The sequence below is a fragment of the Hydractinia symbiolongicarpus genome, chromosome 13 (genome assembly GCF_029227915.1).
Source record: "Hydractinia symbiolongicarpus strain clone_291-10 chromosome 13, HSymV2.1, whole genome shotgun sequence".
Classification (NCBI taxonomy): Eukaryota; Metazoa; Cnidaria; class Hydrozoa; order Anthoathecata; family Hydractiniidae; genus Hydractinia; species Hydractinia symbiolongicarpus.
Window position 1 is genome coordinate 14,779,181 of NC_079887.1, and position 21,537 is coordinate 14,800,717.

General features: G+C 33.7%; 1 protein-coding gene across 2 annotated transcripts; it reads left to right on the forward strand.

The window, feature by feature from the left end:
- The first annotated feature begins 65 nt into the window (after positions 1-65).
- On the forward strand, positions 66-6,778 carry LOC130623875 (guanine nucleotide-binding protein subunit beta-like protein 1). 2 transcript variants are annotated; one of them, XM_057439411.1, is made up of 11 exons: positions 66-350; positions 427-604; positions 2,411-2,540; positions 3,049-3,174; positions 3,477-3,592; positions 3,837-3,880; positions 4,108-4,180; positions 4,735-4,869; positions 5,021-5,106; positions 5,284-5,393; positions 6,411-6,778. In XM_057439411.1, exons 2-11 carry the CDS (start codon positions 445-447, stop codon positions 6,559-6,561), a joined length of 1,131 nt encoding a protein of 376 aa, XP_057295394.1. In that variant the 5' UTR covers positions 66-350; positions 427-444; the 3' UTR covers positions 6,562-6,778. The 2 variants fall into 2 exon arrangements, with proteins under 2 accessions (XP_057295394.1, XP_057295395.1); XM_057439412.1 differs by having other exon boundaries at positions 433-604.
- Positions 6,779-21,537: the final 14,759 nt, after the last annotated feature.

Below are 21,537 nucleotides of genomic sequence, written 5' to 3' on the forward strand. Positions count from 1 at the left end.
AGTTGGTCCACTTGCCACCTCAAATTCTATGTACGTTGTTACTCCGTGTAAAATCTGCAGGAAAAAGTCAACGAAGCCTTTATCATTATGTGATTTTGTTTTGTTTGGTTTTTTTTGGTGTTGTAGTTGTTGTTTTTGGTGTTGTTGTTGTTGTTGTTTTTGTTGTTGTTGTTTTTGGTGTTGTTGTTTGTTGTTTTTGTTTTGAATTCATTTCTAAAGTTTGTTGCACCCTTGCATTTGCAACTTGTGTTCTGCAGCAGGTTTTCAAGTTTTCTTTCTAAGATTTCTTGTGTTTAGTCGTAAAAAAGAGAGTAAATAAACAGAATGGCTTGAGAAATAGAAATACCAAGGTGTGATCCCGTTTGCTTTTCTCAAAATTCTTTTGAAGAAACTGAGATGGATAATAAAATTTATATTTTTTGACAGTTTTAGTTGGAGTTTAAAATGCAGAATAGCGAAGTATGTGAATTGAAAAACAGAGACGACTATCACGAGTCTTGTTGTCGATTGCAAGCAGCATGGAAAGGTTACAGACTTCGGAAAGTTATGCTAGAAACGAGAAATGAATATCTTACTATCTTTAAAGAAATTGAATCTGAGTTTATGGACAATACCATTTTGGAATGGCCATATAAAACTTTATGCGCTCCTGTTTTCAGAAGCATGGAAGAAGTTAAAATTACTAAAAATAATATGGATAGACAAACGAAAATATCGAATCAAGATTTTAACGATAATTTTACGAATAGTAATTTTTCACAGAGTAGTGTTCAAAACGTGGCAGAACCTGCAAGTGTTGTCAATTGCTCGTCATCTAGCGCTTCAAATGAACACGTGACATCTATTGATGACAAAAGTTGTCAAACGTCATTATGTCTGGATGGTGTCCAAAATGAAGAAGCTGGTAACCTTGTGATGCACGTGCAAGCTGAATTGCCACACACGGTAGAATGCAGTACTTTAGGAGTAAAAGACATGCACTCTAGCACGCCAAAGGACACCCCCTACACTTCACCTAGGAGGAATTCACCGATTGATAACATGTTAACACATACAGAGACGAAGAATGATAATAACGAGATACCAGGGAAAGAATGTAACTTGAACAGCAGGCACAATATGAACTTGTTAACTAGTAGCTGGCTTTCTGATACATCGTTTACTTCTGAGAAAAGTACTAATGAAAAAAATGTTAGCGAACTTAAAAAGCTCAAAGAGGAATTGTCGTTAGAATTGCTTTGGATTGGTCAAGCTATATCAAGTCGTAAAACGTATCTGCGAATGAAGGAGAAGCAGCAGAGTTCATAGTTGGACTAGTGTACTACGTTGCGTGGTGAATTGTTAAAAAATACGACGACAGGGTCCATAGTTGGGCTAGTGTGTACTACGTCGCGTGTTGAATTGTTAAAAAATACGACGACAGGGTGTTACGTTCTAAGTTACAAGATTATTAAGACTTCCAGCTCTTTGAACGGGTTTGAGTGAATGGCTAATTTTTTTTGCTATTTTTTTTTTCTTTTACAGACCTTCTGTATTTAAGTCAAAGTTATGACCAGTGTATAATATGTAGCGGCTAATACATGTGCCATCTTCATGCGTTGTAGGGGTTGACATGCACACGCTGCAATCTCCAACATCTGTCATGGCCACACGTGTTATAAGCAATGATGTTGCTTTTAGTTTCTCTCTGCTACAGGCTCAGCTGTTGCTTACTTGCTGCCTATGCACTTAAGAAGACCAAATTTTCGCGTTAAGCTAGTGCCTCAATCGAAATCAACTTTTTGTTCCTTCTTTTTTTTCTTCTTTATACGCTGACTTTGGACTGGACTGTTGATTACCAGTTGCCTTCGTTGTTTTAAGTATTTGAGCCATGTGTTGCTTATAAAGTTTTGCTTATAAATAGAAAGATATCTTCTTTTTGTAGAGTTTATATTCAGTATTCAGTGCATTTATCCTCTGTAGATATTCTAAACATATTTATATTTGTGTAAAAGAAAATTAATATAATTATTATTAGAGGTTAAGTGTTTTTGAAAGAAAGTAAAACATTAAACTCTGCATCCTCTCTTCTCTCTCTTTCTCTTTTCTGTGTTTTGTTAGTTTGTCTCTATGATTTGATATGTTACACGCCTATACAGGGTAGATAATTGAGTTTGTACCTAAAATCGAACAAAAGAAACAAGGAAATGTTGTATCTATCCACTTCACTCCACTGTTGCGTACAGTATCATTTAAAAAGGATGTAGCCAGCATGGTCACTTTAGCTATATATTACTCTGTTTTTTATGTTGATATTATTTGGTTTTATTTTTCTCATTTTTCATATAAAGCAAGGATTATGAATCGTTTTTTTTTATAATGTTCTTTTATTACTAAATCTTATTATTTTTGTTAATCATATTTTAAAAATAGCTGATGTCAGCAAGTATCAAAAGTGGAGATCCAGATCCTGTTTTTATCATAAGATCTGGTCATGAAAGTGTATCTGTTTTGAAATTTTGTTGTCTTGGTGAAAATAAAGAAGAAGTACTGATCTCAGGGTGAGTTCTATTTCTCTTGTAAAATTGTCGTTGCTGTCGTTGTTTTTGTCGTTATTATCATTTTTGTGTTTGCTATTATCGTTGTTGTTGTTGGTTGTCGTTGTCGTGGTTGTTGTTGTTGTCGTTTTGTTGTCGTCTTTGTTGCTGTTCTTGTCGTTGTGATCGTTGTTGTTGTTGTGGTTGTCGTTATTATCGTTGTTTTTGTTGTTGTTGTTGTCGTTGTTGTGGTCGTTGTCGTTGTCGTTTTCGTTGTTGTTTTGGTTTTCGTTATTACCGTTATTGTTGTTGTTGTCGTCGTCGTTGTCGTCGTTATTGTGTGGTTGTTGTTGTCATTTTGTTATTATCTTTGTTGTTTTTGCTGACTCTTGGTGTATTTTATTTTTTTTTATGAAAGCTAAAATAAAGGTTTTCAAATTGCTACATGGTATGACGCCACCACAATTTAGCTTAAAAAAGCAATAATCTAATATTTGTTGTACCTGCTTGTCACATTCGCTTGTTTTTGTAGAACACAGCACGGGTTGGTTCAAGTATGGGATTTAACAACTAAACGAGTCAAATTCAAATTTCAAGTCAACAGTGGCCTCCTGAATCTTGATGTGATTCTTCTCAATCAAATTGATTATATTGTGAGGTATGTGTGTTCACACGTATGTTTTACAGACCCCGACTATGCTCTGTCTAAAATGTTAAATATTTAACTTGACTTAGTTAGTAACCCGTAAAAAAACGAGTTCACCCGTCCTACATATGCGGGGTGCGTCCTTTAGTATAGAGACAGAATACGTATCGTTGTGCGTTCTTTAGTATACAGACAGAATACGGGGGTTTTGGTTTTAATGTAAAGGATATAACAAATATATAACTTCAAACATGAGAGATACACGTTCTTTATTGTTCCGAAGACAGGATTTCAATATTAACGTTTTCTTTCAGTCATGAGCGCAAAGGGAAAGTCGTTTTTTGGCAAGTTTCAAACAATGAAGTCGTGATGAAAAAATCGACGAACGTGCACCATGTTGGATTTTGTCCCCTTCACATATTCAAACAACGTAACGTATTGTGTTATGATCTTTCCCAGCTACCTTTTGTTTAATGATAAGAAACGAAATCCGTTTAGCATTTTCATATTGTCATTAGCAAATCTATTGATAGAAAATCTGTTTTTGCCTTGGTCCGATTCCTGTAGTGTATGTACAACAGTTCGAGTTTACATCAATAAAATTGATTATCATTTTCTAAAACAGTGCTCATTGAAAGACGTTTACAGATAATATGTCTCATCTTGCGTTTTAGGCGATGATTACTGGATGGTATATCCATCATCTGAACAATCTGAGGTTGTTTTTGTTTTTTGTGTACTTGTTTACTTGTTTGCTCATGTGTGCATTTTTTGTTTGTTCGTCTGTGTTTTGGTTAAGTTATCATCTTCTCTTTGTGTGGTTCTCTTGTATAAAGTCCAAGTAGAAGCACTTTGTGAAGATGTAATGGATTACAGATTTGAGATATATATCGTTGTCTTTGCTTTAATTGGCTGTAATTTTAATTTATTTTATTCGTCTTGTAGTTTTCGGTTACAAAAGCTAACTTGGATAGCACTGATCAAGACGTTTATATTTTGACGCCAGAAGAAAATTTAGGTAGTTTAGTTTTGCTGAGAGTTTATGTCAAAATAATTGTGCCAAAGTAATGTAAAGTTGTTTTTTTCCAATACAGGATTATGTAAGTAAGTTAGTAGCAGAGGAAGTATGGGAACTATGTTACATTACCGCCAGAAAAATAGCCATGCTCTAACTTGCTTGCCTGCCACACAAACCGGTTAGCGGTCAGTAGATGGCACCAAATGGCTTGCAACACTGCATTTAAAGTGCGCCGGAGTGGGGACTCGAACTTGAAACCTTATGATTACAAACTGAATGCGCTACAACTACACCATCTGCGCCATGTTGAATTCTTTACGATGTTGAATCATGTTGAATTCTTTATGTCATAAAAGTCTGCTATGCTTGTAGAATTACGCAATGTTAAGGAAACATTAATATGCAGGATTTGGCAACTAAAAAAGAGAGAACTAAGCATCATTGTTTGTTTTTAATTTTCTTTTTTTATTAGCAACTTTTTTAATTTGTGTTTTAACAATTTCTCTTCTTCCTCACTAAATAACAAACCTTCCGCTTACCAATCCCATCTTTAGGAATGGTGATGCACGTTAAGTTGTGTTCCAAACAAAACACTCTGTTCGCTGTAGCTGGTTATGAAGACGGAAGTGTCTACGTATGGAATGTGTTTACTTCCAGTTGCCATGGTAAAAGAATACACACTGACCCAGGTTTGGCATTTGAGCACCAATCTTTACACCTTTCGGGTTTTTTAAATTTTTGCTTGTGCTGAGGGAACCTGTACACTGTTTTTTATAACGATTTTTTATAGTGAACGCTCCTAACGATGGGTTCAAGACAAATGCGTTATCTTTTTTTTAGTGATGTGTCTAACAGTGGATTGTGTTGGAGAGAAAATCTTAACTGGTTCTGCTGATAATAAACTCGTTGTTTCCAAAATAAACAATGTACGTGAAATTTTCAACCTCTTCTTTCGATAATCTTGTTTTTAAAGTTCTGTTTTGTTATCTTTTTTTTCTCTATCCTAGTCTCAAACGCGTTTAAATATTGGCTTTGACAGCAGTGCCGAAGATCTCAATTGTAATCGTAGAAACTGCATTTCTTCTCTCCCTTTCTCTTTAAAGGATGTACAATTTGAAGAACATGCGACAGACGAAACAAAGACGTCGGGATATTCTTCGTGTGACGTCAGAAACGATGGGCGTATAGTAGCGTGTGGTGGCTGGGATGGAAAGTAAATGCATATCGTAGTTGTTGTTTTTAAGCTCGTGCTTCACACTGTGGCAGACATTATATAATCAGACATTAACGAATCAACAATTTCTGATGTATAGGCTTAATTACACAGGATAACTTCTCTCTTTTCCTGACAATAGTGGACAGGCTTCCTGGCTAGCTCAGGACCGACCCATATAGAAGGGCGTCCACCACATAGAGGTTTATCCCAAATTGGTTTAGATGGTTCAAAAACTTGCTTTCGGGTCTTGAGGTACAATTAAATCAGCCCCAAAGTGTGAGAGCCTGTTTTTGGGAGAATAAAGAACCTTGAGATTCTAAAAAGTGAAACAAAAAAAAGGCTTCGCAGAAAAACTTAAAGGTTTTGCTGTCTTAGTGGGGACAATTGATGTAAAACATTGTCTGGAGTAAAGTATAGATTAACTTCTGACAAGAATGGTTTTGTATGACTCATTGCTGGGCGTGTCCGTTATACAGAGGTCAGTTGAGGGTAGTGCAAAATAAGGACCTTGAAATGACGTCCGCTATCGAGAGGTGACCGCTATAGAGGTTTTGTGATGAAAGTTTGAGCCTCGTTTTGTAAGTTTGAGCCTCATTTTGTCAGTTTCTAAGGAACGTATGCCTTGTAGAAAGATATCAGCTATAAGGCTTACACGGTTTCTTTATAAAATGTGCTTTATAAAAATATCAGACTGGGATTTCGTGTTAAAAGCAATAGGTCTGTTCTTTAGACCAATAGAGAAATAAGTATAATGACCATGCTAGTGAGAATTTTTGTATTCTTATAAAAAAGCATGCATTAGGTTGCAACTTTGGTTTCCAGAAAGGAGCGATGAATCGGTCATTATGCCAGTAGAGTAAACAAGGCATGTTCTCGTTTGTTATCTCGATTTGACTATTTTCGATGATAGATGTGTCAAATATCGCCAAATTTGCAAAAATATGTTTTTGTTGTTTTATTTGAAAAGTGAAAACGAATGTTTTCTTCTATAATATTTGTGTATTTTGATCTTAGAATTCGCATATTTGGTTGGAAAAAATTAAAACGGTTAGCCATCTTGAAATATCACTCGGAGAGCGTTAACTGTTTGCACTTTGGTGCGAATCGCTTGTTAGCTGCTGGAAGCAAGGATGGAAAAATCACATTGTGGGATGTGTACAAATAAATCGGTTAACAACGCTTTAAATCGTCAGATTTGTTGAATTGGGCAGAGATCCCAATAATAAAACCTAGTACAGTCTGAATCTAGTAAAGTAATTAAAGATGTAATGTTACTTCCCAAAGCACAAAAGCTGTTGCGAAAGCCACTCACATAAACTTGATCAACAGTGAATGTAAAAAATAGTCATTTTTGTAGAATATATTTTTCAATTAAAAACTTTTTTTAATCTCCCGTAATATGATTTTCTTCTTTCCATCATGCGAGTCCACTCAGAGAGTCGTCATTGCTATGATGTACATAAAACGTTTCATTTGTTAAATCAGCTGCATAGAGCTCTGATATAACTCTGAAAAACAAGAGTCTTTAATATTATCTCCTCTGCGCGATTTAAACCGTGTTGTGTTCATTAAGGCAGGAGTGGTGAAGTGATTGATTTCAATCCTGTTATTTAAAGAGAAAATAGCAGAAATTAAACAAGAAATGCTTGATTTTTTTTCTAAAACTTCCCCATTACTGCGTTAATTTCATGCAACGAAAAAGTAATTTTTTGGAAAACTCCGTTAATTTTATGCTCCAGAAATGCATATTTTTTATGTTTTCTAGTGCGCTAATTTTCTTAGTTGTTAATAAAGTGATTCGCTGATTTTAAGGTATGTCCGAAGCAGCACTCAGTTCAATGATCTCCCCGTTTTCTATGACGCTATCCCGTACGTTAATAAATCAACTACCTTACGTCTACAGATCTCTCCAACAAAATCCATGGTACATGAGTTCCATCGCAACGATCCTATCCCATTTTATACCTTATATGTCGGCTAACAGTTTCGGATTATCTTTTCGTTCTAAGGCAGCATCTTGTAATGTTACAGCTGCGTTTTCTGTAATTATTTTTAATAGACTCTCGTATTCATCGATTTTTTGTTACTTTTTTTTCTGTGGCAAATACAATATATATGGTCAGCAATTAACCGAGTTCAGTTTAATAAAGCTGGAGTTTGAAGGTAAGGAACGATTGGTTTTTTCAAATAAAAACTTACTTATTCTTTAACTTTCTTCGTCCAGACGATGACCTTGAACTTGACGTATTCTCTTGATCAGTTTTTTTATTGCGCATTATTTGCAAAGTTTTTGAATGAGTATAGTTACCATAACATTGCTTGTGTTAGTGAAAAGCACTGAAGTTGTTCTCATTGTCCGAAATCATTATCCATATATTTATCCATATATATCCTCTCCACTGTATATGTTCTTAACTTGCAAGTTTGACATTGCAAGTTTGACATGTTGTTTCGCATCATTATTTTTCCGCGAGTTATGCATTAAAAATGTACTTCTTACCTTTTTAACAGGCGTTAAATTTAACTTCTTCGAGTCCATCTTATTTCTCTATCATGTTTATTCGAGCGTGGAACGAATTTAGAATTTTCCCGCGGTAAAATTGTTTGTTTACATACGAACTTTGTTGAACGCTCCGCAAAGTAGCAAATATAAGACGGGGGTTAAAACAGAATCAAAAACATTACTTTACAAAATTACAATAATGTATTTTTAAAAACTTGTAATAAGCATATAACTTATTACACGAAAATAACTAGTCAACTAATTAACGCGAATTTGAAAATTTCACGTTTATTAAAGCCATGTTATTTTCATACCTACACAGATTTCTCCTCCGTTAAAAAAAACATCTGTACATTTCATGGAAGCTCTCCAAAGCGACCCTGGTCGTGATGTCACTACCATTCAAGTTGACCTCTGGTTGAAACCGCGCCAGGCAAAAGTCATGAGGGAGATCTATGAACATTTTAAATCAGAAAAGGGGAGAAGCATCATCAAGGCAGCTGGTGTTACAGACACTTTGAAGGAGGCTTGCCAACGAAACCAAAATTTAATTAGTTTAAACCCCTTTACTGTATATGTTATATCAGAAAAATAATGATTGCCTATGCATATCCAATTTCTGTTGTTTCTTTCTTTGCTTCCATTTCATCTAATTTTGAAAAAAGAATTTTTTAATGGCTTAAAATTCACGTTATATAATGCTGTTTAAATATTTGCTTTTTTAAATTCGCGGTAATTACCACACACTTAAATACTGAAATTTACAAATTCGTGTTAATTTCATGTATCTTAATTAATTCCGCTTTATTAAGTTGACTACTTATTTTCGTGTAATAAGGTAGTGAAATAACATTTTTGAAATATGTTGTCATGGTTTATATTAGTCATTTATTGTAAAGTGACATTTTAAGTAAAAGAAACCCCTCATCGCAATGACTTCGAACACTTGTTATATTTGTTCGTAAAGATGTAAAAGATGGCGTCGTTAACATCGGCGTTGTGGAATGTGGAATGTCTACTTCGTTCCATATTTTTCCCAAATACAACTAGATTAAGCAGATACAAGCAAGCCGACCAAGGTAAAGCCATTCCATAAATGTTATAGAAGCATTATATAAAAACATTTCTTTGCCCACTAAAATTCTGCGAACTCGTCATTTTAGCTGCACAGTTCTCCCTGACATAGCCTAAACATGCTGAGGGTAAACTACAAGCATAGTTAACGCCACAGATAAATTAAGACTTGAAATTGGTGACGTGGACTGTAACGCATAAAAATTTTTCCAAAAAAAACTTAAAGAAACGTGAATGGTTGTCAAAAATCCATCTAATCTATCTCATCCTATCCATATGGATACAGAGATATTATTAAAACAGATATCTCTATCATATGTCTATAATAAAAAAGATTGATCTTTTGACCAAGAGAAACAAAAAGCAGTAGTCTTCTTTAAAAAAGAAAATCTCTATCATACACTGCAAAATGAAAAATTTGAAAACATGTGCAAAAACACTTGAGGATGATCTGAATAGTTTATCTGGTTGGTCAACCAATCAGAACCTTCTATTTAATGATGGCAAAACGAAACAAATGTTATTCTCAACAAACAAAATGAGTTCCTATCATCATCTTGAAACAACCAACGACTGTAACATTATTCACAATGGTTGCTCAATCGAACGTAACTCAATCTCAAAAATACTGGGAATACATTTTGACGAAAATCTGAATTGGAAAAATCATATTACCAAAGTTACACAATCTTCCTATGCAGTAATTCGAGCACTTAAACAATGGAAACGATTTACTCCGTATCATGTGAGAAAGAACCTCGCTGAAACACTCATTCTATCCAAACTTAATTATAGTAATGTAGTATTTGGCCAATTACCAAAGTACCTATTAAATAGACTTCAGAGAGTGCAGAACACAGCAGCATCTTATGTTCTTGGAAGATATGTGAAAACAACAGACGTTATCGATCTTGGGTGGTTGCCAGTTAGAGAAAACATTGATTTCGCGACTGTTAAACTGGTACATAAAGCTTTACACACTGATACATGGCCAGACTATCTTCCATTACATATGAACACATTTAATCCACGTTTGGGTAATGAAATGACATTACAACATGGTGAAGCAAAAACGTTTTCTGAACAAGCTAACATATATAATGACCTACCACGTAAAATAAGAGTTTGTGAAAATTTTTACAGGTTTAAAACAGATGCGAAAGAGTATTTCAAAGACAAAGGTCTAGCGAGGCTTCTGTCATTGTGATACTTTTTCTTACGTATAACTATTTTATTTTCATCTTTAACGACTTGCTGAGATCAGTTGAATGGTACTTCAACTCTTCAATCGATTTCAACAAATTAACTTTTAGCAAGTGAATAATTTTCATCATATTTTACATATATCTTTTGTGGTTTAGCGTCCTGGTGTCTACTACCCCAATTTACTTAGCAACATGTGCCTACTTATGTCTATTTTATTCAATTTATTTAAGCTACAATTTAATTGGCGAACTTATGCACTTTTGTCTTCTACTTTTTCCACGTTCCAATTTTCTTTTGTCTCCCTATTTTTAGCCTTTTCTCAGCGTTCTGTTCCAATTACCATGTGTCTTGACTTATCTTAAGTGTAGGATTTTATAGTATTTTATTAATTGTATTATATGTATAATTTATCATAACTTATTTGCAAATAACTTTTAACCTTTTCTCTTTTTTTTTTTTTTTTTTTTATGGAGAAGAACCATTTGTAAATAATGGAACCAAAAATACATGATGATATGGATCAGTATTTCTAAGATTTAATTGGGAAACGTTGAATTAGTGTCAAATAACGTAGTTAATTCAGCGAAACATTTTTGTCCGTCCGTCACGCATTTTTTTTTTAAGTATTGGTGTTAACTAGCTAAAAAAAACAATACAAAATGAAAACATTTTTGTTGTTTTTTTCCTAGCCACTATCTTGTTATCAGAAAATAACAATATTTTCATTGTTCTGTTAACTTTTATATTTTCCGAAAACGCAACTTTGTTCAAAATAGTCACATGCCCGGCGGAAGAAAGTTAACCCAGAGAAAATGTGATCACCCTTTTAAAGAAAAGAAAAAGGCGGCAAGCTAAGTTCTGGTGACTTCAATAGTTTCCGTCGAACTGGTTTTTCATTTTCAAATTTAAGTATTGGTTGACTTTTTTTAAAGGTGTTACAACCAACAATAAATTTGTAGTATTCTGTACTTATAAAAACTCGCCGCATAAGATGATGAATAATTGATTAAAATATATAATAATTATCGTTATCTTACTAGGATTATTAGCCAGTAATTATCTGCTAAGGTAGCTGGTTAATATGAGTGGAGTGCTGCTGCTTTTGTGGCTTTCAGCGATATCTTTTAGTACAAGTAAGTTACTATAAAATAAAAAAATTCTTGCTATTTTATTTGTTTATTGCTGACGGACTTTCAAACAGACGATGGCTTTACAGTCAACCGTCATCATTGCAGCCATTTGTCGGCATTTTGACGACCCAGTCTTACCTCCTTTCAACTGTCTTTTTAAAACATGGCGGTTTTAACCGCGACAACAAGCCTATTTGAACAACTAAATAGAAAAATTCGCAGGACATTGGATAGGTACAAGGTTGACTTGCAACATCATGGCAATCCCCTACAAGCCATCAAATGCCAAGTAAAACCTTGAACCTTATTTAATACTTAGATAAGTTTCTCTACTTAGATAGTAAAAAAAAGCCCTGCCGATGTCGTCTTGTGTTACTGAAAAAGAATAGAAAAAACAAAAACAATATATATTTGAGAAAGAGATTGTGTGAAATCTCTGACTTCAATATGTTAAAAAGTTAGAACAAGGTACAACGACTCGTCCATAGCTAATCTAACGTATTTAGATTCCAAAACACATTTTGCTTGACAAGAGAAACGGTGGTCAGTTTTGTGTCTAAGTGTCAAACTAAACTCTAGCATTCCATGCTTTTTAATATTTTATCAGAAGAACAAACAGAACATGTAAATAAATGCCTGTAAAAGATTGAGCGTTGTAATTTTACTGAAGTGTCTATAATTCCAAGGAATGGTTAACTTTGGTGCCCTTTTATTTACGCTTACGATTTTTTGTCCAGTGTACCTTGTGCATTTAATACTCTCACTTGAGTAAAGAAAGTCGTCTAAACACAGTAGACTACGTTAAATTATACAACTACTCCTGAGATTCTTATACTTTAAGGGCAGAAATTTTCGCAGGCAGAATTTTTTAAGATTTTCGCGATTTTAGCCCCTTTTCGCGAAAATTTCTGCTTAATTAGAAATTTAACCTGAAATTTGTGAAAGTTATTTTCACAAAAAATTAACTTTTTCTAAAAGTCGCGAAAGTTTTTCCAAGTTTTAAAAGCCGAAAACTCTTAAATAACGAGGGCTCCGAGGACGAGGGCGGAAATAAGAGAATCGCAACGATAAAAATAATCAGCCCAAAAAAATGGCTCTAAAACTCTAACTCTAAAAACGGCTTTCCAATTGAAATTCATTGTCATTCGCAAAAGTTTTTGTGCCCAAAAATTAAGATTTTTGAAAATTGGCGAAAGTTTTTTATCCTCGCCAACATTTTTGCCCGCGAAAATTTCTGCCCTTAAAGTATTAAACGCAAAGTGGAAACAATTGAGTTACACTTTTATGACCTTGCCACTATTTGGTAACAGCTGGTAAACTGCTTCGATGCTCTCAATTTCATCTACAATCGACAAAAACAATTTGACACAACAGCAGTTTTTTACGCATTTTGTGAAGTTAGCAAAAACCATCAGCTCGCCAATACCCCGCAGCCGAGCGGTTGCCAACTTGTGAATTCTGTACATCCATGGATATGCTAAACAGCGTTTAGAATGCGATAGTTGCACTAACGAAATAATCTACTAGTGATCTAATTAGGTGCCACAAAGTGCCAAAATATCGACAAAAAAAGTAATGATGACTTCGATAACAATAGGCACAGCTTAAGAATTTAGATTTAATCTAATAACGTAGTTTCTAGAAGTCCAAAGTTCTCTGGAAATATTGACAAGTGAGCTTTGACAATTTCAAATTGTGTCCGTCTAAAATTAATGCTTATGACAACGGTATAGCGCCCTTCCAAGTCGAAAATAGAATACTGTGTTAGTTGTTAGTTGAAGAAAGTAGCATCTAGGTAAAAAAAATACTATGTCGACAATACAAAATACTTTGGGCAATAGGAAATGTTTGAAAAATTAAATGCTATATTTGAAATTATACTATCACAGAAAAAGGTACTTTGGTCGGCTAGCCGATCAGGTCTATCAGTCTATGTGCACAAATGCTTCATCAGTGAGGCATAGCTAGTCATATGTGTTAGTGCTAATAAAGTGCAGTGAGAGAATTATAGGGCAATAAGATCTCTTTAGAATTATCTAATCACATCCTAAAATTTTCAAAAGAATTTTAGCCTGTTAGTTTAACAGTTCTCTCGTACTAGAGAATTCAACTTTTGCATTATTTTTGCCAGTATGGTGATGTATTGACTGTAGAAGATTATAATGCCTCTTTTAATTAATCCTAGCTAGTGGACCAATTCTCTTTTCCTCTTTTATAGTTGGCCATTAGATTTCAACAGTTTTATACTGATGTTCAATGAACAACATATCTATAGCTATTATGTACGTTAAATATGGGGAAGTATAAATATGGGAATTTTTAGGTAGCGTCAAAGCGGTAAAGAAGTATTGCAGACAGCTATATGCAAGTAAGAACGAGGAATGAAAACACATTTGTAAAAATTGGCTTATAATTAGGTTTAAAATGTACTTTACCTTCAAGCATGTGTTGTGCCTTATCTTCTGCCACGATGTTTTGTATAAATATTGTATTATTGTTTTATTGTATAGTAGTAGTGATATCTATAAAAGATATACAAGGACAGATTATCCTTTACGTCTGTTTTTTGTCGTCATTAGTGGATAAAGATCATCAGAAAATTTTTGCTGTCGTAATTTGGAGGACTGTTTTAATACAAATTTGGCATCATTTTTAAATGACAGAGAATTAAGGTTCAAGTACATAACTATGCAGTATATAAAAAGACTTAGCAAATTTTTTGTCAACAAACACAAAATCAAAATGTAAGATTTTATGCATTTTTGTGAGAATACAATCAAGTGTTCTGCCTTACAAACATATCAGGTATTGCTACAATTAGCAAAAAATTGTAGCTAGCTATAGCTAGGTACCGTCACTTTTGAAGTGATTTCTGGCAAAATGGATTTAAAAAATGAATTTCATTTCTCCACGCTTTGTCGTTGTTATAACTTTCGCGCGCTATTCACAAAATCAGTTGTGGGTTGGGACATCGAGCATGACATATCACGTGCTTATACTAGCCACGTTAAGAGCCCAAAGTATGTTATTTTTATCCACCGTTTACAACAAAGTATTATATTTTCACAGTACAGTATTGTTTTTAAAAGATGGCATCGTGCTTTTCCACAAAATTATTAAAAAAAGCAATAAGAAATGTGTTTAATAAGAATTTTTTTAATATCTCAACAATATCATTGTCTGCAAGGGCACGCCATACAACGGACTTTAAAGTTTGACGTCATGCGCCAACCATTTTTTCTTACTGATTGTACATTTGCTGTTATATGTAAATCTCTATTAAGTGTAACACTTTCCTCGTAATTCAAAATAGAAGGAGAGTCTATCACAAGCTGCAAACGAACATGGACAAAAGTTGGATGTTTTCAAGATCGACTTGAACCCAATCGCACACTGCCATTCGAACTGGTAAATCATCGTGATGAAACGAATCCAAGTAATGATGGACACTTTGTAGATTGGCACGATTATTCCAACTCATTACATGCGTAAGTCGTTTTTTTTAATTAACCACGATAGTACGATAAACCGTGCGTGTAGGGGTGGGAGGGGTGGGGGTTGTGATTTCATTTTGTAAAAAATAGGATAGCTGTGTATTTAATTAAGTAGTGTACAATTTATCAGTCAGTCCAATGCTTGCAGCGATACGCCGTTTTTATAGCTTCTGCAAAAGTTTAGTTAATTTTTCTTTACTATTTCAGAACCCACATTAGCTTTGTATCACACTTAGCACACGTAATCCATGTGAATTGTCTTGCAATAGCCTGCAGGCAAAGGCATTTTTTCAAAGGCATGATTAAGACGCTGCAGCTGGCAGACTACAAACTCGCTACTGTTGCACACACGTCGCCAGGTGAACAGCATCTAAAAATTGGACTTCGTTTTATGCTCCCGCACAACGAAATGATCCACGTTGGGGTCCAAGAAATTCTTGAAATTCAGTAAAAATGGGCATGCCGGTATTAGCAACAAATTAGCGCGTTTCAAGAGTTGTGACCTAACAAACTAACCTAGAGTTTAAGTCCTACGTCCGCTGTAAACATCGACAAGTGAAATCTAAAAAGTTCGGAGTGCCTGTTTCTTACATTTCATCATAGAGACACAATCTCTTTTATTATATCCCTATGATTTCATCCTAATCCGTTGCATCTATTGCGAAGAGCTTGAAAGTCTGATCAAGAAAATGTATAGAATTATGTACTCGTGAGAAACGGTTGAACAGCTATTGTGGTTTAAATTTTATTTGATCACGCTATAAACCCATTGGTTCCGACTTCAATAAAGTGGTCAAATTTTAGAAGATCAACTCAATTTTTTTCTAAGATGTTCCTAGTTGCATCCACAGTGAAACTAACTGACGTTACCACCCCGTTTCCTTAAACTTTAAGCGCAATGCAATGCACTAACATATTTTTCTTAATGTTTTGACGTTAGTCTCGTTTTCTTACGTGATCACGTAATGTTAAAAATGTTACTTAGCTGCGTAGCAAGTGAGACGTAGATTAAGGTGCATGTCAATATTGACTCTCACAAACACACAGATATAGCGTATTAGTATATTGTTAAGGGCCAACCAGGCAAATTAACAATAATAATAACAATATCCTATATTTCCTAACTGTCCAGTATATATAGGATAAAGATGCTGCTTAACAGTGACATAAAACTTAACGATTTCAATCTGGCGTTGTCTCAACCTGTGGAGAATCCACTTAAATTTATTCTGCTTTTTATCACAAAAGGTTTGTGAATAATTTCATTAAAAAGGTTGAAAAAAACATTTTAGCTAAACGAAATCCCGTGGATGTGTCTACTCAAAAACTTATAAAATTTATTGTATGTATTTTATCACGGAATGATTTGTTGTCGATTTCATTTGAAAGAGACAAACAATCAGTTACACTTTTGAACGAAATAGACAACAACAATAACAACGTTAATTGCTTGTGACTTTACCGTACAATAATTTTTAACAAGGCTCCCGTCACGGTAAATTTAAATTAGAATGCAATAAATTCCCAACTAATGAAATTACTTTATTTTATTACATTCTAAACAAAACGTTGATAAAATACAGAACATTTTTATAGGGGATGTATTATAGACGCTTTTAAAGAAAATTGTAAAAAATATATTTCACACAATCTTCGTATTATTATATAGATAATTTATTAAATATACTTCAGACTGGCATGTGAGTGTAATGAGCTCTCCAAAGCACGTGGATACAAATATTTTGGCCTCCAGTTTTATGGTGAATGTTGGAGTGGTCTGATTGATAATTTTTCACCATATGGCACATCAGATAATTGCATTGGTGTTGATTACGAAAACTGTCTAAATAGTGCCGAAAGTGAGTGCGTAGGTGGAGAAGTTACAAATTACATATACGCTGTGGAGGAAGGCAAGTGCTATTAACAGAAATACAATAAAACTTTGTCAGATTGACTAACTTTAATCCTTTTTAAATAACTATGAGCAAATACTTTTACTTATGTCAGACATTTTGTTTAAATTTGTCTATTGTTGTCACATATTTTTGTTGAAATTTACTTAAAAATATTGCAATCAAGGTTCAAAAAAAGAAAGAAAAAAGATCGAGAGAATGGTGGGGTGTAAAAAAGCGTAACTTTTTCGCAAGCTGGTGTAAAGTATTTGAACTGTATAGTTTGAGAAAAAATCACTAAAATATCAATAAATATGAAACAGAACTTTTAAAAATGTACGTGGCATACTACAGTGGAATCCCGCTAAAGCAGATACCGTCTAAAGCAGACACTGCTTGAAGCGGACAGCGTCTAAAGCGAACAGCTCTATAAAACATTTTTTTTTGCCCTAAATAAAATTTCTTACTATAAACTAAAAGCAGACATTATCAAAATAGAGTGGCGGCAAAAAATATTCATCGATATATTTACATTTTTCTATGTGAGACATTTTACTTTTTTATTTACATTATCGAATACTATTTTTTTGTTTTTCTGCCCATTTGACTGCTTTTTCAGCACCAACAAATACGTACTGTGCTGGATTTTTAAGACCATAACCTCCATCATTTACACGTTTTTCGGTTACTTTCCGTCCGGTAGTACAGTTTGGAATCTAAAGAAATTGACATTTTGCTCAGGTTGTTAGAAAAATGGCTAACTACTTCTTCTTTCAACAGTTATGTTATTTCTCACTTTCTAATTTTTCATTGATGGTGTCTGCTTTAGAGAGATGCCATTAGCTAATTTTTAATCATTCCATTCAAGCAACTACCAAAGGTTTCAGTGGCATTGAATCAAAATTGCTAAATAATGCTAGATATGTTTTCTGATGAATTAAGTTTTCATATTGAGGAAGAACTACTTTGTTCATCACTAACATACTACATTGCAGTGAGCGGGATTCGATCCGCGGTCCCCAGAACTGGGAGCCCGTACGAACCCACTATACTACGTGGTGCAATATGTTAGTGATGAACTCAGATAGTTTATCTGGATGGTCTGCATACATAGATGAATTTTTATCATGAACACGGATTATACTCGCCCATTATGATCAGAGGTCTGATCGGGGGGAAACATTATCTGTTGAGAATGAAAATACGGATGTGCTATGATAAAAACTCAACTATATTAAGTTTTCATATTTTAGAAACTTGCGAAACAAAATTGGAAATCGGTGTTATTCTGGATAGCTCTTCAAGTGTAACTAGAGTCAACTGGGATAAAACTCTTCATTTTGTTTACAATTTTTCGAAACAATTTGATGTCGACTTAGATGGTACACATTTTGGAGTCATTCATTTTGCATGGAAACCGATATTGGATTTTAAAATAACAGATGAACGATATTGGCTACATGATTGGCTAGAATCACGACTGAAACGGATACAGTATTTGTATGGTTGGTGGAAATGTTCTTCTTTTTTTTAGTGAGAGTGATAGTATGTTTTAAAATAGCTTCTTCCCATGTCCTAAAAAAACTAGTTTTAGTACTAAGTAATAAATTCAAAAATATGAGGAAGTACGGTAAAACTTTTGTGCTACGAACAACAATCAGGAAGAGCTATGCATAGAAGTTAACTTATGTTGTTGTTCTTATTTATTTATTTATTTATTTTTGGCTTGTTTGGCCTGAAATAATTTTTTTATTCTGTTCTTATATTTACAAAGCTTTTGATTTATTTTACATTACAATATAAATAGCGATCGAAATAATGGAAAATCTCTAGTATGAAATAAACATTTCTTCAGGATTGTTGTGTAAGCATGGACCTTTTATATTTTTAATTTTACGAGAAACTGCGTAGACCACAGTCTTTTTTTAGACAAATTTGTTGCCTCCAGGCGATAATTTCATCGCCTTGTTCAACAATAAACGTCAACTTCTCTGTGAAATATTTTATGGTTGTAGGAGGATCCAGAATCGATCTTGCATTGAAGCTTGCAGAAGAAGAACTTTTCTGCGCGAACTGTGGATTGAGATCAAATGTTTCAAAGATACTTCTAGTTGTTACTGATGGGAAAAGCAGTGAAGGCTCCCTTCCAATGACTGAGTCTACAAAATATTTGAAGGAGGTGAATTTGATACATATTTTTATGAACGCCAATGTTGTAAGCTAGCGTGTAGCGTGTGGCCTTGTGGTTATGGGGTTTGCTTCGCAATCACAAGGTCCGTGGTTCGGTCTACAGCGCGGGCATATTTAGCAAGTGTCTTCACCACAGGTACGGGTCAACCCATGCAATGTGAGGGAAATTGTGTAGGCAATGCCAATGCATACCTAATGTATATATTCACAACACAGAGCCCTCGTTAATAACAGTGTTTCCAACACTGAAGTGGCTATATCATGTTTGAATATTCGAAATAATAATAATAATAGTCCAAAATGTATAAAATAATTAAGAATTAATGAAGCATCTTGTAAGGAAAGCAAGCAAGCATCTCAAAGCATGAAGTTATATAATAACTTATGCCTAAGTTTGAATCTAAAGTTCGAGATGTATACAATTAAGATATTAAAGAATGTACAGTCAAATCTATGAATTTGCATTCTCCAACTTAACCAACTATTTCAAAATAGACAGCTACAAGATTGTGTACATGATAATACTATGAAAATGTTAGAGAAAGGGAGTGCAAAAGTGAAAGATAGAAGTTGAAGAGATTCACATGAGAGAGTTAGCACCGAAGCATTGTTATCACCCAAAAATGTTGTCAAAAATATACCTTTCCTTTAGAATTTGAAAGTTAACATCATAGCTGTAGGGATTGGACATCAGATAGATGCAGATGAATTGAATCAGATTGCTTCGAATTCAAACAACGTTTTCATGTTGGATGCATATACAGATTTGGGAAAGAATATTGATTCTATTTTGAAGCCTATTTCAAAAATAGCCTGCACTTTTAAGTATGAATTTTCGAGATAGCTTTTACTATAAGTCATTACCACATCCTGTATATTGCTTTGACATATTTCCGACATTGTAAACTTGTCATTATTTTGCATTTTACTGAATGGTTCAATTTTTGTTTTTAGAAAATAAAAGGACCGTTGCTGCAGTGGTTTCGTATAATTGTAAATATAAGCACAGTAGTTGAAAACTGTATGTAAAACATTGTAAGTATATATGAAACACACTTCTCCATAATGGTAGGCTGCTCAACAACATTTGTAATTTGTTTTCCATTTTTGAACCGGAGTAAGGCTATCACTAAGTACAAAACGCGAACTGTATGGATCATACAGAAATTATGAACTTGATCTAGCGTCTGTTTGATTTTGTGTGACAGGTGATATCAACCCAAAAAAATTCAATGTTTTCGAGGAATTTAGATGCTTGGCAAGCTCATTACCTTTAATACTCATGAGCTGCATTTATTAACCACCGCACTGCAATCAAGCTAGCCAAATAGTTGTTTCTTTACAGTGCTAAAAAAGATAATTTACGTTTTCACACTCAAAAGACAACGAAAATAAATTACCATACTCAATCGTCGTTTTTTAACTTAAAACAAATTTTTAACGGGAACAGATTAAATTTACTTTTCTTTGACTTTTTTACAATCTTGAATTTGTTCCAAGTCACTTGTGTTATATGCTGGTGAAATTCAATTTAGATCATATGTTATATGGCTATAATATCAAAGTTACTTTACATTGAAATCAAATATACAGATTTATATAAAACCAATTTAACGTGTACATCTCGCGAATAAAGTCTTGATATCTTAAAAGGTAATTGTAAAGCAGCGTTTACATTATCAGATTTTGTCTGACAGATTTATCTGATTCGACAAAAGATCCGAAAAGTTAAAAAAAATTGGAAACTTTTAGATTCTGTCTGAAAAAAATTAACCAATGACTTCATTGGTTAATTTTTGTTGTCGATATGAAAATTAGTGTGATTTCTAAAGCACGAAAGAAAAGAAACATCTTTTAATAAATAAAAATTTCAAAAACAGAAATTTTTATTGAACAATTTAAAGATTTATAAACTTTCAAATGTTCGAATTTTAGTTAAAAAGTTTAGATTCTACTGAAAAAGATTGACGAGAAAAGGAAATCAACTTATAGAGAGTGATTCTTCCGAAGGACCGAGATGCTTGAGTATTCGAGTTATACCTTTCACAGGTGGTTTGTTACAATTAACGAATTTATTATTTATTTCTATTTTTCAGTTTAAAGTCTTTCTTCTCAAGCAACTCTTTCCAAAACCGACTATTTTGAACAACGCTTTCAATGAGAAATGTTTAGATATGCTTTTAGACAGGATCATTTTCTTCTTCAATAAAACAAAAAATATTATGTTGCTGAAAGCAATGGAAGACCTACATAATGATCCAACATATATCCATCATCTGCAGAAGAAGACTATTCGTTGGTGACTAAATAAAGTATTCAAAAATTGCGTTATTAAGTAAGTAAGACCATTCACTTAAAGCATGGTAAAGGAAAGAGTTCCCAAATAATCTCCTTCATAACTTATGAACTTTGACAATCCGTGTTTATTTGTGTGAAGATGATAGTTTACAGTGAAATACCGAGGATGACCTTCTCGACTCTTCTTCATATTCATAAAGATTTTTCTGAAGAAATCTTACCTTAAAAAAAGAATCATTTATCACTGCCTCAACCGCATCGTAAAAAAATTAAATTAATTTAATATTGTTGTATCTCCTTTCCTTACTTTTTAACTCCATTTAGCACATATTTCAAAAAAAGAAAACGCGTAAA

Coding starts and splice junctions, on each gene's coding strand:
- LOC130623875 (XM_057439411.1), top strand. CDS start 445: ATGCAGAATAGCGAAGTATGTGAATTGAAAAACAGAGACGACTATCAC. Junction 2,541..3,048: donor GAAGAAGTACTGATCTCAGG/GTGAGTTCTATT, acceptor TTGTTTTTGTAG/AACACAGCACGGGTTGGTTC. Junction 3,593..3,836: donor CCTTCACATATTCAAACAAC/GTAACGTATTGT, acceptor CTTGCGTTTTAG/GCGATGATTACTGGATGGTA.